This window comes from Stegodyphus dumicola, chromosome 1 (assembly GCF_044657685.1).
Source record: "Stegodyphus dumicola isolate Sdum_Otavi_A_Nest chromosome 1, ASM4465768v1".
Lineage (NCBI taxonomy): Eukaryota > Metazoa > Arthropoda > Arachnida > Araneae > Eresidae > Stegodyphus > Stegodyphus dumicola.
This window is the reverse complement of record NC_140768.1, coordinates 81,824,329-81,843,779: the sequence shown is the minus strand read 5'-3', so window position 1 is coordinate 81,843,779 and position 19,451 is coordinate 81,824,329. Positions and strand designations below refer to the sequence as shown.

At 31.6% G+C, this 19,451-nt stretch overlaps 1 protein-coding gene across 1 annotated transcript in view; it reads left to right on the top strand.

The window, feature by feature from the left end:
• LOC118195923 (uncharacterized) overlaps positions 1–19,451 on the top strand; it is a 115,858-nt gene that overhangs the window by 26,844 nt on the left and 69,563 nt on the right. The window contains exons 6-10 of the mRNA XM_085817008.1: positions 628–1,106; positions 4,433–4,548; positions 17,246–17,336; positions 18,140–18,192; positions 19,035–19,125. Of these exons, the coding sequence (XP_085673134.1) occupies positions 628–1,106; positions 4,433–4,548; positions 17,246–17,336; positions 18,140–18,192; positions 19,035–19,125 (830 nt within the window). The remainder of the gene's footprint in view (positions 1–627; positions 1,107–4,432; positions 4,549–17,245; positions 17,337–18,139; positions 18,193–19,034; positions 19,126–19,451) is intronic.

Sequence of the window (19,451 nt, the reverse complement as noted above, 5' to 3'; positions counted from 1 at the left end):
AATAAAAAAATACCAGTATTTTATGTTGGATTAGTTATTATATGTGTTAATATTTGTTTGGATGGCACTAGATTGCTAAATTTTATGCTATGTATTAAACGGCACTAGATTGCACTAGATTGCTAAATTTTATGCTATGTATTGAACGGCAATTTTGAAAAGTAAATAAAATTTATCTCTTCTATAATACAGCCACCCAAAAATTCTTTAAAAATAATTCTGGTGTCTATAGAGGGCAAAATTTTAACTGATTAACTAATTATTTGTTCCTTGATGATGAATGTCATCTTTAAAAATATTTTAATGCTTTCATAATATTTTCTTCATATTCATTGAATCTTGTACCCTTTCTAAAATTTTTGGGAAAATCGAATCAAAAATGGAGTTGCGTGTCTTGCACTTTTATTCATTCAATCAATCATGATTATTTTAAAGGTTATATTCCTTTAAAGACTGATAAGAGTGTATTTTTAGTTACAAAAATAATTTTAAACTTTATTTTCAGTAAGTCATTTTCTGTTGGAGAAGGAAAAATCTTGTTTGCAAATGATATTTGCATGAGTATTTTGCACTATTGTATTTTATGTTCAGCTTTTCTGTTTATTCAATAATCAATTACTTTTGTAGATTTTCTGTTAAACCTAATACGAGAAATGTTCAGCAGTCTGATCAGCAAAATTCGAAAATGAAAGTGAAGATAAAGGATGAAAATGTACCTTCACCTGTTTTGAAAACAAAGCCTGTTTTTTCAAGAAATAAACAAATAACTGTTAAAAAAAGTATAGAGCCTACATCTGACTATAAGCAAAGTCTGAACATTAAGATGAAGGCAAAAGATGAAAATTTACCTCCTCGAGTTACAGCAAAGTCTGCTTTTTCAAGAAAGAAACAAATAGCTATGAAAAGTAGTATAAAACCTACATCTGACTGTAAACAAAGTCTGAAAATTAAAGTGAAGATTAAAGATGAAAATTTGCCTCCACCTGTTTTGACAACAGAGCCTGCTGTTTCAAAAACTGAACAAATAATTATAAAAAATAACATACCACCTAGATCTGATTGCAAAGTAGCGGAAACTATTGAAAAACCAAAGCACCTTGCATTACGTAAGTGTCGCTTCATAAATCTTTCTTAAGCTTTAATGCTTAATGTTTGCTTGCATTTATTTTTATTTAATGGCTAGGGTCTATTTTTATTGTTGTCTATCACTTTTGTAGAAGTGAATTGAAAAGATCATAAGATGAAAAAAAAATCTGTTGATATATTGTTAGTTGCATAATAACTGATTCTGAGAGATTGTGTGTATTTATGTAAAGATGTAAAGTATTTATGTAAAGTTTTGAGAGCATGAATTCTAAGGATTATGTCTTAACATTCTTTAACTGCAAATATCTGATTAAAAATTAGTTATTTTATTGTTTGGAATTGTAAATGTGTTTTTATAGGTGATTTATTAAAAATTACTTATTTCATTTTATTTTTAGATAATTTGCATATATCTTTTATTTATTCTTCCATTCCTGTAATCATCACAAAATGATTACTTCTAAATATTGTTTTTATATTCAGTCAGTATTGATCGCCCTTTAGTGATCTGCATCAAATACTAAGATCAATAAAATATATATAACAAAATTATAGAGCTATTCTAAAGCTTACTTAAATCAAACACTGTAATGAAGTAAATATGAAATCAAAATAAATTCTAGAAAGCTTTTGTAGCATATCGCATAAAAATCTTGACTAAATTCAATAATGCTAACAAATATTATATAATTCAATTGGTATATTGTCCCAAAATGATGGAAACCTTAAGTAAGGTATCTATATTATGTGATTTTGTTGTCATTTGCAGGAGATCCCTTTGTTAAATGCAATTTTCCCACAACAATCAATGTTCTATGATTGTATTCAGATATCAGTACTTTTATATAAAAGCCATTTCATGCTTTATCAGCATATTTACCCCACATGCTCTAGCTCAATATTAGATGAAAGAGAGCAATTGGAAACATTTTCTAATTTCATGTTAAAATCCTCCAAAAATCCACTGTGTACAAAAACCATGGCTTACTCTTGTTTCTTTTTTGGTAAATAACCTTTTATCAGTTTTCATAGTTTTGTAGCATATATCATAGCAAATGAGATAACAAGGAATAAGCATGTCTCTCTCTCATGTATTTATTCCAATCAACTGTACTGTTTGTAATTAATCTGAAGCAAGCTTCAATTTGTAAAACTCAATAAATGTTAAGTCCTGATACCATAATTAAACAAATTGACAGTGAACAACAAACTTCTTTTGTATTCTGACACTTTTTTCTTCAGGGCTGGAATGAAGGCTGCATGTCCCTTTGAATCACATTTTAATTTCATGAGATTGTTATTCAGAACACAGTGTATCTTTGAGAAGAATATATCTTTATTAAGAAACCAGATTGCAACTTCTTAATCCCTTGGTTTATTCAAAGTTATAAAATCCATTTCATTGAAAACAGACTGAAAAAAAAGTAGTTGTAGAAGTGATTATTATAAAGACTATCACCAGAAAAGAAGCCAAACCAAATTGACAACAACTGTGTAGGTCAAATTTAGGTAAGTGTTCCACCAACTACTTTTGGTGGTACATGGACTGACCCCTAGCCTCCGTATTAGGCAGAAGGTGGGTAAATCAGTGAAAATGACCCCTTCTCCAAGAGAGAAAAACAGCTGGCTTAAAAGGCATTCCTAATAGTTGTGCCCATGGCAACCCACTCCACAGCCAGCGGAATTTTAAAATGAATTCTATCTTGCATCTGTCTCTAAACTGGCTTCTCATGGTCATCACTCCAGGGAGCATAGAGGCTACAAGTGGGGCAACTTATTCATGAACTTGGTCTGGCCATTGTGCTACTTGCATTATCATTGTGCATCGGATGACTTGCACCACTATTTTCCAGGACAGCATAGACTACCCTTTTGCACAGTCTATGCTGTCCAAAAGGGAACCAGATCCATGTATTTTATGCTGTCATAGCCGCGATTGTCAAAGTATAATACTAAGTCATTGTATATAACCTTGGAGAGATGTAACACCCAGTGTAGAGAAAATATGCCAAAACAAAAGTAAAAAAGGGGCTAGGTGGTATGGCTTTATTAAAAAAGTATCCAGAATGTCTTTTGAATTAATGCATATAATTACATCAAGGCTGATCAATTTATTGAGTCAATATAAATTGGCTCCAAAAAAGATTATTGGTAGTTGCAGTAAAAATATTGCTAATAGTCACATTAAAAAGATTATTGATAGTCATATTAAAAAGGTTAGTAGTCACCGTATGAGTTTTCATGATGACGAAATTCCATCTTTACTAATATCAGCAACTTAATATATTGTAACAGATTCAAGATCTGATGCATAGATCTTTTCTTGTTAGTGATATTTTATGTCATCAAATGAAACTTTTAGAATTTGATTTAAAGCCTGGTACCTAGTTTCATTTGCAAGAATAATATCATTTTGCAATTTACATTAACGTATTTAATTAATTTTAAGTTTAAATGGCCTGGCTTATTTAAAACATATTTATACCTTGCTGGCTGAAATAAAAATTCTGGAAAAGCTACTAATTTCTTCATATTTTATAGTTCACATATACTACATTCTTCCTTTCCTGCAATAATTTTAACAATTTTGTTCTTAAATATTACTACAGTCAACTTAGAAGAAGTTGCCAAATTTTTGGAATGTGCCAAACTCTGGCAATATGCCGTAATAATTCTTCATGCAACCATGTATAATTCTTCACTGTGAGTAAATAATATTGCCATTTTCACAGGTGTTTTTGTTGTTTTCCAAATTCTGGCAATTTTAATAATAATATTGTATTATTTTTAAATTTAAACTCAGTTTTCAAGTATATATTTAAATTTTCTGCAAAAATTCAGCATTCATAATGGGAAACATTGCTTTAAATCAATTCTTAAAGCAATCACTGTGATAAAAGCAAAATAAATAATAAGTCAATTATAAGTAGATTTGTTAACTGATTTTTGGGATAAATACCTAATCAAACTGTAAAATGTGAATGTATTTGATCAGTAATCTTTTGCAATTACAAGTTATCATTATTTTTCTTCAATAAAAATATTGCAGAACTGCACTGAAGTGGCAACAGTGCTATGTAAGTATCACAACTTTATTAGTTTGTAAACTCTTCTTTCTTCCTTTCTCAAACAATTGTGACATATTGCTATATTATCTAATATACAACTGCAGTTTGATATTGCACTGAAGTCCTGTTCATCTGCATAATTATATTTTTTTATGTAATACTGAGGAAGAGAAACTTCTATTTCTTTTTAAGAAAATGTCTACTAATAAATGATTTTTCTAATACAAATTTTATGCTTTTTATAAGTCTAATGTATAATTTCTCTTATTTTTTAATAGAGGAGGACATACACTTTGAGCCAAATGAATTTTATAGAAATCTTATTTTAAAAGAAAGACATTTATCACCTAGCATTCTGAATATGAACCCTGGTACAAAATTATCAAGTGTAATGGTAATTTTGCTTTTCCCATATATTTGTAATAAGAATCTGTTACACATAGACCTGTAATGTGTATTATATTAATTATTATTTATGTTATAATTAATGAGCTATCAGTTACTGAAGAACAATTGTTGTGTAAACAAGGCCTGTTGCAATAATTTAAATGTGATTCTCCCTTACAAGCATCAACATTGCTTTAAAATGTCTTCATTTGTAATTTAATAACACGTTGGATATTGCATTTAATATAATAACTATATTTCTTAGAACATTACTGCCTTGTTAATTTTATCTTCTTGAGAAATGTTATTTAGTACTTATGTATGATCCCATCAATTGTAAAAATGTCACTAGCAGCACCATTTAGTCCAGTTATGGATAAGTGTGACATAACAAGATTCATATCATCTGCGCTTTCATCTTATGTAACCTTAATTATTTCTCAATAAGCCATCTTTTGTGTTTATGAACAAGAATATAAACTAATTGTTATTACTGCATTTTTTCTTGCATTTTGAAAGAAATGATTAAAATTTGGGACCTACTTTCCACAAAAGAGCAAGAAGTGAATTATTTTCAACGTTATACGATCATACCATCAAAAAAGTGTACATTAATGGATAGAATATAGTCAATTGTATATCGCAAAAAAAAAAAAAAAAAAAACAGTTATAGATTGGAACCTGCAGGAAGTTTGTATTAATAGTGTTCTAAACAGAGCTTAGGATAAAATTGGAAGGCCTAACAAAATAGTAGAAATCGATAAAAGCCTTTTCATGAAGTGTAAAAATGAAGCAGGTTGAATTTTGACTGTTTCCATGTTTCAGTGATGGCCAACTTTCTTGATCATCACATAAGTGCCTGTTATTTTTATTAGAAATGTATATAATGTTTTACAAATTACATTTATTGTTATTCACTAGCATGAATAGTAAATTTCAATAATATATGAAAAGAAAATGAATTGAAGGTAGATTTTACAACTCGCAGCTTTAAATATTAAATGAGAAAGGTAGATTTTATAGGAATAATAACTATGTTGAATAACTCAGTTACATTTTACTATCATAGGACAAAAATACTATTATATAAATCAACATATGGCAGTTTTGCAAACATACTTTTTTGTTTTACAAAAGATAACTGTAATAGAATATTGACTTGATATAAAGAAGCAGTGCAAATGCATTAATTGAAGATATCTTAATAATCGTAGGGATAATCTTATCCTGTTATATTCATATTAATATTACGTGATCAATAAATAAGTGACATTACTACAGATTCACATAACACACTCTTTATCGCAAACCAACATCAACTGCCAATTACTTCAGTTCAGTTCAACAAGCAACTAGTATGTTGCCACATTTATATAACATCTCCCATCTTTTGGTAGAGTCATAGGAATCATTGCATTACATAATTATCATATTTGGATGGTCGATATATATTACGACTATATACACAATCATGATTAATATTATTGCTATTATCTTGATGGTGAGGATCATTATGTATTTTTGGTCACTAAATTCTGATTTTTAGTTTTTCGTAAATGGAATTTATTCCATATAATTATCCTATTATCTTTTGTTCTAATCCAATATGATCTACGAGTTGAATGCTTTTTTAAAACTATAGTGGGCTCCCATTTATTTTCCCATCTCAACATTACCTTTTTCCCAGAAATAAATTCAGGTCTCTCCCTTGCATGCTTATCATAAAGATTTTAGCCTGTTTCTACTTACTCCTCACCTTTTCTCTATATTGATCTTTTACAGTTGGTTTCAATTCTGTTTGTGTAATTGGTAACCCTGTTCTTAAATTCCTACTTAATAACATTTGACTTGGTGATAAATTTATACCTGAAGTTAGAGTATTTCTATATTCCAGTAAAGCTTCATTTAATTTCTCCAATCCTGCTTTTCTAAATAAACTCTTAGCTATAGCTACCAACTTTTCTGCAAATCCATTAGATTTAGGATATCGAGGACTGCTAGTATCCCCAATCCCTTGCGAAACTCTTCATTTTCCAACTATTAAATTGCACATTATCACAAATTAATGTTTTGGGTATTCCATGTGTTGCAAATATTGATTTCAATTTACTAGTAACTTCCACTGCACTTTTATTTTTTAGAGGAATTATGTCTACCCATTTAGTTAAGTAACAGCCTATTATTAGATAACTTTTCCCTGCATACTCACAGATATCAGTACCAACCATTTCATAAGGTAAACTCAGAATTTCATGACAAACAAGAGGTTCTTTTACTGTTTGAGGCCTGAACCTATCACAAATTAGGCATTTAGAAATCATATTCTCAATGTCACTGTTAGTTCCTGGCCAAAATAGTACTTGTCAAGCCCTAGCTTTTGGTTTTTCAATCCCACAGTGAGCTTCATGCAATAATGTTAACATACACTTCCTTAATGCAACAGGTACTACAATTCGATTATTAAAAAAAAAAAAAAAACTAAATCCTGTTCAACACTCATTTTTAAATTTAAAATAAGATCTTGCTTCTTTAGGAACTTTATCAGCACTCAAAGGCCATCCCTTTTGCCAATATTCTTTTACTAACATTAACCCTTCATCTTCTAATGTAGCTTTCTGAAATTTTCTTTTCTTACTCTCAGACATTTGAAGTTGTTTTGTTAGTGTATGAACAATCTCTGTCATATACATGTCTTCATTTGTGTGTGTTTCAATAAAGGAATGTGACAGTAAATCTGCAATCTGCATATACAGTCAAAAGTCGTTAATCCGGAGTCGTCGGGACTTCAGCGATTCCGGATTATAGATCATCAGTTTAAATCTGGTAAGATGGCATGCAGAAATTATAAAATTAAAAATATGAAACCGTAATTAATGAAATAAAGAACAATTGTGATCTAAAGGGTATCAAAATTTACAAAAAAAAAAAAAAAAAAAAAAAAGCTTAATATTTATTTGTTTACTTTATTAAACATTTCTTTCAGTGTAAGTTGTTTAAGTTGCTTCGCTTTTTATGTAATAATGCATTCTCTTTAATTCTATAAACAAACATAATTTCATATTCAGTTACAAAGTTCCGCTGTTCAAATCCTATAATTGCTGTGTCGAGAATACCAACTAATTTGTCAATCGAAATTTTTTCGTTTTCAATAACCTCTGTCACTTTCTTCGCTATCGGAAGCGGATTATAATGACGAGGAATTTGATTTAAATCATATCAAAGACGGAGTACATCGAAATGAAATACTACATTTAGTAAGGAATTATAAGCCAAATAAAATAAAAACATATGCCCTGAAGAAGGATAAGTGGAAGATAAGGATAGTGCTGACAGATCAACTTCCAATTCATTGCTCACCGCGGCGTTAAAGATAAACAAAGTTAAGATAAACAAACGTTCAAGTTTAGATAAACAAAGGATATGCCTTTATCCATTTTTTGCAGCAATTCCACTTTTTGTTTTGGACTTCTAAACATACTTTCGCTTTGTAGATCCTTTACATATTAGTAATTACAAGGGCTATCCAGAAAGTAGATTACGTTTTGGAATAAAAAAATAAACAAAGTATAGGAAAAAAATTTTATTATATACAGATGAAAGCCACACTCAAATACTACTTTTCTACATAGTCACCATACAAATTAAGGCATTTATCGTAGCGATGTACGAGCTTGGAAATTCCTTCGTCGAAAAATTCGGCCGCCTGCGCCTTCAACCACTTCGTTACCTCTTCTTGCAGCTGTGCGTCGTCATCAAAACGCTGCATAGCCAGCCACTTCTTCATTGCTGGGAATAGGTGGAAGTCGCTCGGTGCCAGGTCGGGACTGTACGGCGGATGAGGAAACAACTCCCACTTAAAAGATTCAAGAACTTTACGAGTGACATTTGCCGTGTGGGGCCGGGCGTTGTCGTGAATCAACAAGATCTTAGAGCTCAACATTCCTCTGCGCTTGTTTTGAATTGCTCTTCTGAGTTTTTGGAGAGTTTGGCAATACCTTTGAGAGTTTATTGTAGTGCCTCTTTCCAGGAAGTCCACCAAAATTACACCTTTTCTGTCCCAAAAAACAGTCGCCATCATCTTCCTTGCCGACATTGTTTGCATGCATTTCTTGGGTTTTTTGGGAGAACTTGTGTGCCCCCACTGCATTGATTGCAATTTCGTTTCACAGTTCACATGTTTCACCCATGTTTCGTCACCAGTAACGATGCGATCGAGTAAAGAGTCACCATCCTTATGGTAAGCGTCCAAAAAGTTCAACGCTGCAGCCATTCGCTGATTTTTGTGGTCCTCTGTCAAGATTTTTGGAATCCATCTTGCACAAAACTTGTGGTAACCAAGCTTTTCGCTGATGATTTCGTGCAACAAACTTCGCGAAATTTGTGGAAAACTCAAAGAAAGTTCCGTTATTGTGAAATTTCGATTTTCACGGACTTTAGCATCGACTTTTTCGAGAAGTTCGGCGGTCACTATGCTGGGTCTCCCACTTCGATCTTCGTCGTGAACATTGGTTCGGCCATTTTGAAATCTTATGACCCACTGACGCACTCCACCTTCAGTGATAATGTTGTCCCCATACACTTCACGAAGCTGCCGATAGATTTCTATCGGTTTACAGTTTTTTGCAGTCAGAAACCTTATTACTGAGCGCACCTCGCAGCTCGCGGGATTTTCAATTAACGCAGACATTTCAAACCGTCACAGTATCTGAACAGAGCACAGCACGAACCTCTCACTAGCACGGCTAGATGCAGACTGAGCTGCGCAACGCTCTGACCCCAAGATGGCCGCGCTAGCCCCGCCCCTAGCGGACACAGACGGAAACGTAATCTACTTCCTGGATGGCCCTCGTATATATCGGGAATTCTATTTGACATAATCGAAAGTTCAAGCTTACTTTTATAAAATTGCTCTAACAGTCTGCAAAAAATAATAAGCCGAATCCAATTCGAAGATTAAGGAACAACAAAATCTGCAACATTAACTGAATTGGATAATTTTAGCTTAGCTTATACCGTCCGTTATACATTAAACGCGCATTCGTAAACGTATTTTGCGCACGCGCACGTAGCTTGGAGGTCTGGATTATAGATCATTCCGGATTATGGGTGTCCGAATTAACGACTTTTGACTGTATTTCCCAGGCAAATATTTAAGTTATATTTTAAGAGCTTAATTTTTATCCTTTGCAATCTTTTTGACAACAAATTAGCAATATTTTTTTATATATATAATTGAAACTAAAGGCTTATAATCAGTAAGCACTTCTACCTCTCTGCCATAAATGTAATAGTGAAATTTATTAACAGCAAATAAAATACAAAGAAATTCTTTCTCAATCTGAGCATAGATTTTTTTCTCCATTATTCAAACTCCTAGACGAAAAAGCAATTGGTTGCCCATTCTGCAATAAGCAGCAACCTAACCCATCTTTAGAACTATCTGCCTGTATAGTGATAGGTTTACTGCTTTCAAATATTCCTAATGCAGGTGCGTTGGAAATTAATTTTTTTTAATTCCGTGAATGCTTTAGAATGTAGCTGTAACCACTGCCATTCTACTTTGTTTTTCAAAAGTTCCCTTAATATGGCTGTTTTCTCTGAAAAATGTGGTACAAATTTCCTCAAATAATTACACATTCCCAAAACACGCTGCTGTAATTCATGCTTATTCTGAGGTTCCTGTAACTCAGTAATGGCCTTAATTCGATCAGGATCAGGTCGCATGCCTGATACATTAAATAAATGACCTAAATATGTAACCTCACTAACCCTATATTGAAGTTTTTGCTTGTTGAATTTAATATTGAGTTTTTTAGCTCTGTTGATGACCTCTGTTAAAATTTTATTATGTTCTTGTACGGTGCTAGCAGCAATGAGGAGATCAAAATAGATCAATACTCCTGGTATATTACCAAAATTTTCAAGATTGCGTTTCTGAAAAATTTCAGGTGCACGAGAAATACCCATTGGAAGCCTTAAGAATTTATAGTATTCAAGTGGTGTGCTTAAAGTACAAAGATCACTACTATCCCCATCTAACGCTATTTGAAAAAAAGAAAAAGAAAAAAAAAAAAGAAAAAAAAAACCGTCCTTTATGTCCAAAACAGAGTAAACTGATTTATTACATAACTTTGGTAAAATCTCCTCAATGGTTGGAATCAACACATGCTCTCTTTTTTATAGCTTTGTTAAGATCTTGAGGGTCAAGGCATATTCTTAAGGATCCATTAGCTTTTTCAATTATTACTAGATTGCTAACCCAGTTTAAAGGTTGATCAACTTTTGAAATAATGCCCTGTCTCTCTAATTCATTTAATTTTAATTCAAGTTTAGGTTTTAAACTAAGTGGTACTCTATGTGGTGGTCTCACTACAGGAGCTATCTGATCATCTACTATGATTTTACACAATCCCTTAAATTTTCCCACACCTTCAAACACTTCTGAATTATTAGTAATAAATTGATCTTTAGATGGAGGTAAAACAATTGTATACTGATCCAACTTACCTTTATTTGATATTCCAACCTTATTTACTAACTGAATCAAATTAAATGTAACACATGCATCAAGTCCTAATAATGGAAGTATATGCTTGCTAGAAACAATTAAAGACTCTAAAGGATGAGCCTCACCATCTGAGGAACATTGTAACATTAATGACCCATCAGTTTAACCTTGGACCCCTCAAATGCTTCTAATGCAACATTACACTTGTTTACAATAAAATTAGAGTTCTTAGCACTCAGTGTTTCATAAATTTTCACAAGCAAAGCATTCACTTCAGACCCTGTGCCCATCTTAAAGGTCACACTTGTCCACACTTATAGTTTTAGTCCACTCTTTTGTAGATGATGTTGAGCATACACTTTTAGTTTTTTTGGACATTAATGGAATTCATTATCAGATTCACTATATACATCTGCGTTATCACACTGAGAAACATTTTGGACATGTTTCAGTCTGCACATAGTTGAAAAGTGATTAAATTTGCCATTTTTTTCCATGTGCTGGGCATTGTCCATTAACGTGATGTCTGTTGCATTTTTTACACAAAAACGTCTCTGTATTTGAAGTGTCACCACGCCATCCTCTGTGCTTCCTCACTGCTATGGCTGCATTGGCTCCTCCTGCCTGTTGTTGCTTCACTTTCCTTCTAGTTATGCTGTCAACATTGTGTTCTCTTAATATTTGAGCACGAGCTTTGCTCAATTCAGCAGCTTTCCCTAAATCAATTGCTTTCTCCAAACTTAGATTATTTTCTCTAAGCATCCTCTCCTGTAAACTGGTATCTGATACTCCAAGGAATTTGTGATCATGTACAACAGAGTCACTTTGCTCACCAAATTCGCAAGATTTTACCAGTTTTTTCAGGTCAGTCACGAAACAATCAAAAAGTTCCCCTTCTTCTTGTTTTCTCTTATTGAATATAAATCTCTCCACTACGACATGTGTTCTAGGCATCGCGAAAGCTTCAAACCTTTCAAGCACTTTTTCATAGTTGCCCTGATCTCCTGTTGAAAGATTGAGCGTGTTAAACACTTCAACTGCTTCCTCACCAGCGGCATTTTAAAAATAAACTGACTTTCACATCTGAATTTTGTGAAGCATTTTCTGAAGCTTTCATATAAATCTGGAACAGCTGCTTGAATCTGCGGCAGTTTTTGGCCACATTGCCGTCGAAACTTGGGCCTCGCGGTGGGTGACAAAATTCCATCTTGCGTCTGCTGAGAAGAAAAACAACCAAAGGAATTGCCTGGCAATTAGTTGTAATACTACTCCACACGACTACGGCTGCGCCATGTTATATTCATATTAATATTACTTACACTACCGGCTGTGCCATGTTATATTCATAGTAATATTACTTGATCAATAAATAAAAGACATTACTACATCACATAACACACTGTTTGTCACAAACCAACATCAACTGGCGATTACTTCAGTTCAGTTCAACAAGCAACTAGTGTGTTGCCACATATATATAACAATCCAGGCAAAAGTTTAATTGATAGCTTCACAAAAATATCTTGTGCATATTTGCCGAGATATACACACTACGTATTAATAGTGTGTATAATTTTGTTAATACAGTACACTAAATATCTTTGGATCCTACAGCAATAGGATAATGTTCTGTTTAACTGCAAGTTTGTACTAGAGAGTGATTCTTGCTATATCAGGAATGAATATGTGAGGCTTTTCATATAGTGCATTTGATCTTGTATTAGAACTAGTGAACAAAAAATTTTTGTTTTTATAAGGGTTAAATACTAGAACCTGAAGATATAATACTCCTAAACTCACTAGACTTAACCCTCTCAGCGTTACGGCCAGAAAATTCTGTATACAGTACAAAGTCCGCAATCCGTACTCGTCGGGATTTCGGCAATTCCAGATTTGGGATTTTTCCAGATAATAGATCATCAATTTAAATCTGGTAAGATGGCATGCAGAAATTATACAATTAAAAATATGAAATCGTAATTTATGAAATAAAGAACAAATATGATCTAAAGGGTATCAAAATTTACAAAAAGCTTAATATTTATTTGTTTGCTTTATGAAACATTTCTTTCGATGTAAGTTGTTTAAGTTGCTTCCATAAAAAAATTCAAAAAGTTCCTTTTTTTTTTTTTTTTTTTTTTTTTTTTTTTTTTTTTTTTTTTTTTTTTTTTAAATTTTACATACAGTTGGCTTTCCAATGTCATATTCCTCGTATAATTTTGAGATGGATGTGCCTTTATCCATTTTTTGCAGCAATTCCACTTTTTGTTTAATGGACATCGAAACATGGTTTCACTTTGTAGATCCTTTGGCAGCTCCAGAACTCTTTTCGATATAATTGAAAGTTCAAGCTTAATTTTTATAAAATTGCTGTAATTATAACAGGCTGGAAAAATAATAAGCTGGATCAAATTAGAAGATTAGAGAGCAACGCAGTCTGCTACATTAACTGAAATGCCTTAGAATCAGTTAAGATAATTTTAGCCTAGCTTAATAGCGTCTGTTATACAGTATTGTCTGTGTATCACAAAATTGGCGACGAAAGCCAAGTTGTCCGCTAAATTTTGTCTTGCTCCTATTGCGTACTGAATTAAGCCTGAATTGTATTAGTTATTTACTATACCTACGTTTATTTCTTGCACAAGCTTAAAACTAATTTGAGTCCTGAATAAATAAACTCCCACATATACTTAAGGCTTTATCTAGGGCCGGCGTTAGATACCGCCTGTTGCAGTCTCTAAATTCTGCTACAAAGGGCCTTCCTAAGTTCTAAATTTTCGTCGTGCCTAAACTTCGGATCCCAGTGCTTCCCCCCCCCCAAAAAAAAATTATAAAAATCTTTTCATCCCTTAATTTTGCCGCTCGGTGCTTCGCCAAATTCCAAAAATTGTGTCTTCTCTAAATTCTGCCGCTTCTGGGTTTATGTTGAATAACATATCAGTTATTCTTAATTAAAATAGTACTAAATGTGATCTTTTGGCCTATGAGTTTCATTAAATCTATTTTTAGCATATGAAAAGAAATTTTTGTTGAATTTATCCTCGTCAACATTTCTTAGATGATTTAAAAAATTTATAATCATTGCCAAGTGTAATGTTAGCAGAAAGGGTTGCCTTACTCTTGTTATTGAATTACTACTATTAAAAAAAAGTTTAGATATCACTGCATGAGTTATTACTGAAGCTGTCATGTATTGATAAGCAAGCTGTGTTGAAAGCAAAATATAATAAATAATGACTCGCCAGGTCGGTGTCAGGGATATAAAATAGATGACTGTTTCGGTTTGAGATGTAATGCCAAGCAGACACTCAGCTGCGGAGCCAAATTATTAATCTCACAAATATATGCTTACATGATTGTTTTTTCATAATGATGTATTTTATTTAGTGCCTAAGTGAAATTAAGAATCGGAATTTTTAAGTGAAAATCTCCACACGTTTTATTAAAGGAAAAATCAAATGCACATGCATAAAGCATACCAAAAAAAAAAAACTGTGGTTTTCAGGTCCGGATTTTAGATTTTAGATCATTCTGGATAATGGACGCCCAGATTTTGGACTATAGAAGACTGGCTTCGTTATTCATTATACATGGAAATTTCTGCTAGGTTTTAATGTAATCGATTTCGATTTGGATGTTTATTGAAATTAAGGAAATCAAGGTACAAAGTGAGAGAGTAATCTTTTAATTAATATCAAGAAAATAATACTTATTCATGACATTTTCAGGGACTTTGAAATTTCAGGACTAAACCCGTAGTGCTCAGAGGATTAAATATGCATGTTCTTGAACTCCAAGTTTCATGATACCGCAAACAAGAATGTTCTTATATGTGAAAGGTTGCATGCCATGTTGCTACTAAGAACTGTTTTGTAGCTGTCAATGGTACTTTTTCAAGAATGTGCATCTTTACCTCAGGAAATACTAAAGGATTTTTTATAGCAATATGTTAAAGTATTTTGCAACACATATAAACATCCAAAGTAGCAACATATTGTATGTAGGATTTCCATGTGGTTGACATCCCTAACACTACTAGTGCATGCTGAATTCTTTGTGTCTATTTACTTTTTCTTTTAAATTTAAGCCAGTTGAACTCATATTTGTATTTTTAGTCCATTTTGTGTACTTATTTGTTAGTTTAATTCTTTTGGACTAGATTTAATATGACAACCATTCAGTTGGTGATTATTTTGATTGATTGGACAAGTGTATGTAAAATACATTAATAGTGTAATATGATATATTTTCTTACATATCTTTAATACAGTACGAGTCGTTGGGACTTCGGCAATTCCGGATTAGGGTTTTTTCCGGGTTATGAATCATCAATTTAAATCTGGTAAGATGGCATGCAGAAATTATACAATTAAAAATATGAAACCATAATTTATGAAATGAAGAGCAATTATGATCTAAAGGGTATCAAATTTTTTTTAAAAAAAAAAAGCTTAATATTTATTTGTTTACTTTAGTAAACATTTCTATCAATGTAAGTTGTTTAAGTTGCTTCCTTTTTTGTGCTAATACTTTCTCTTTAATTCTATAAACAGAAATAATTTCTTGTTCAGTTACAAAGTCCACTGTTCAAGTCCTGTAATTCCTGTGTCGAGAATACCGACTAACTTGTCAATCAAAATTTTTTCGTTTTCAATAATGTTCTCTGTTACTTTCTTCACTATCGGAAGCGCGCATGGGTAAACACTTTACGTGCATGCGTAAGTTTGTGGCTTTGAGGTCCGGATTATAGATAATTCCGGATAATGGACGTCCGGTTTAGAGACTTTGTACTGTGTTTATATATTCTTAATGAGGGCGATTCTGAGAAATATTAATTTTGAAGTCCAAAGTTGGAAAATAATTTAGATTTCTCTTGGTGTAATTAATCCTTGGTGATTATTAACTTAATCCAAAATACTTTATATATTGGTTACAGGAAAACCCTGCATACTGAATGTAAAGTGGACTGAGTAGATGTCAAGTTGCTGAAAAGCAGACATCTTTAATATGTACATACACATATAAAAGTGTAAGGGCATATATAAAGTCCACTAGTTACGATGTATTGCTACAAACTCATCGATTAAAATCACATGCAACTCATTTGATTTTTTTCTTTATCTGTTAAACACCTTTATTGCATAAAAAGTGAAAGGGCATACATAATCTTGCAATAAATTGATTATCTATTAAATAATAATTAATTTCAGAAGACATTTTAGAATTCAAGATAACTTGATGAGATCTTGACTTCAGAAAAGTTGATTAATTTAAAATAAGGCTATCGAAAGTATCTATCAAGTATCTATCCTAAGAATGTGAAAACACTAGCAGTCTCATCTTGAAGAATCTGACTAGGTATTCAAAACAAAGAAATATTACTCAAGGCTAATACAACCTTTTTCTAGAACTGAAATTTATTAAACCAGGCAGCTTGTATTCTAGAAATAAGAAAACATAACAATATATTTAATTTAAGAAAATATGTCCACCATTGAAAAACTTGGGTATTACAGACAGTCAAGTTCTCAGGCCACTGAAAACTACTCTGTTCAATCTAATAGAAGGGAAAATATTCAACTACTTATTTATTAGCATTAGCATTTTGATATTTTAGTAGCACAAGAATCAAACTTTTATCGGGCTTTCTGCAATATGTCTTTTATTGCTACATAATAAATTTGTATTTTAAGTTAGCTTATGGGTAAATGTAGCATTAATAAAGCATATTTCTTCTTAATTATTATGCTTCAGTATGATCTATTGGTTTGGAAGCATAACAAACTGATGTTTTCAAACCAATTAGTTGCTTTCACTATTCTGTCTCTGTCAAAATAAGTTCTAAATATAGCACTTGAATTTTGTACCAAAGTAGTAGACATGTTTGTTAAAAAGATAGAAAATGCCTTAATCATATTAAACAATATTGGGCATTTAAAATATAGCTGCACAGTTTCTTCTAATTCTTTGCAAGCAGCAAGATGACACAATGTTTAACACATCCAGTGTCTACATATAATAATAAAAAGTTGTTTTGGGATGCTGTTATTATTATTATTTATTTAACATATCGTAAATATTCCCTAATGTCATAATGTGTTAGTAAAACAAAATATTATATTTGGTTTACTTAATGCTATTAAAATTTTATTTATTGTCTGTACATTATTAAATTGGCCGAAAAAATTCTGTTTAGGTTGAAAGACCATCACTATATAAAAAAATGCCAGTTGTTAAAAATCCGGTAGAAGAAGCCATGAAAGAAATAGAAAATCTCAAGTTAGAAAGTAGGTGTACTTTATGATTTATATAGAAAGTATTCTGAATATTTGAAATGGTACTTACGCGTTATTGTGACCACCTTAATAGAAGTTACCAAATTTTCAGAATGTGCCACACTCTGGGAGCCATGTTTGTAAGAATCCTTCAGTGAATCAACAATGTCATTTTTGTATGAGTTCTTTTTGTTGCATTCCGAGTTCCAACAATTTTTATAAATAAATCTTCATATTTTTTGCACTAATTTTAAAATATGCACTTTTGAAAGCAATGGAAGAAACTGTGGTAACATTTATGCAGGAATACAGAATTTTGCCGCAAAATCTCTTAAGAGTACAATGAGGAGATGCGTTAGAGAACCGGTGCTGCAGAGTTTGAGCATTGCTGAGTCTTTTCAATTCGTTGATGTTTTCTTATGTGAAAATAGATCATTGTGTTCTTGAGGAGAAGCACTTCTTAAGCACAAAAAAATTAGAGAAAGATTTAGAAATGAATGCAAGTGCAATATTTTTTTAATGTATCACATAATCCTTATTTAATAATTAAATTTTGTATTTTAAATTGCTAAAGTATGTTTCATTCTCATATTTTGATAATGTCTGTGAACTTTCGGTAAATATCAATACTTAAAGAAATATTTTTTAAAAAGGTCACAAAAATAAGCAACTGGCACCTGATAGATACTAACTTTTACATTTTCATCTGCAAAAAGTTGCCAGTTTGCTTCAAGGTGGTTGCTTTAATACATAAGTATCTTTTAAACTTTTATCTTGTATTAATTTCAATGAATAATTAAACTTTTATTTGACAGATAAAAGAATTTCACAGCTTAAACAAAATGCAGCCATTCCTGTGTCACCAAAAGTATGACTTTAATTCTTTTTATTAATTTATGTCTAAGAATAATGCTTTAACTAAATCTTTATAAGACAAATTATTTGCTTATAATAATTTATTCTCTTTACATGTGTTTACAAAAAAATAACCATTGCTTCTGAATTTTTATTTTGTGTAAAATACCTGCATAAGTATCCTACTTCTGGATTTTATTATGTTACAAAAAATAATTCAAGTAGTTTCTTGTCCAAATTTATATCGGCAACGGGGGCTTCCTTCTAAATATATGTGTTCATATGGTGTTTGAAAGTCTTTAATTTCGGCCAAAATTGGCAAAAGGTCCTTAATTTTACTTATCTGGCATTTCAATTAGTTAAAAAACTATATATAGATCATTATGTTACAGTATGATCTATTTGTTTGGAAGCATAACTAAATAAACTAATGCTTTCAGACTAGTTGCTGTCACTTTTCTGTCTGTCCCAAAATAAGTTCTAAATAGTATAGCACTTGAATTTTGTACCAAAATAGCAGTCATGCTTGTTAAAAAGATACATAATGTTTTAATCATATTTCCCATTAACACAATGTTTGAGCTCTAATATGGCTGCACAGTTTGTTCTAATTCTCTGCAGGCAGGAAGATGACACAATGTTTAGTACGTTGAGTGGCTACATAGAATAAATAAAAAAAATAAAGTTGTTGTTTTTGTATGCTGTTATTATTATTATTTATTTCACATATCATAAATGTTCCCAAATATCATAATGTGTCAGTAAAACAAAATGTTATATCTGTTTTACTGATCGCTGTTATAATTTTATATATTGTCTATACATTATTAAATTGCGAAAAAAAATTCTGATTAGGTTGAAAGAGCGTCAATATATAAAAAAATGCCACTTGTTAAAAACCCGGTTGAAGAAGCCATGAAAGAAATAGAAAATCTCAAGTTAGAAAGTAGGTGTATTTTATGATTTATATAGAAAGTATTCTGAATATTTGAAATGGTACTTATGTGTTATTGTGACCACCTTAGTAGAAGTTACCAAATTTTCAGAATGTGCCACACTCTGGGAGCCATGCTTGTAAGAATCCTTCAGAGAATCAACATTGCCATTTTTGTATGAGCTCTTTTTGTTGCATTCTGAGTTCCAACAATTTTTGTAAATAAATCTTCATATTTTTTTCACTAATTTTAAAATATGCACTTTTGGGAGCAATGGAAGAAACTGTGTTAAAATGTATGCAGGAATACAGAATTTTGCCACAAAATCTCTAAAGAG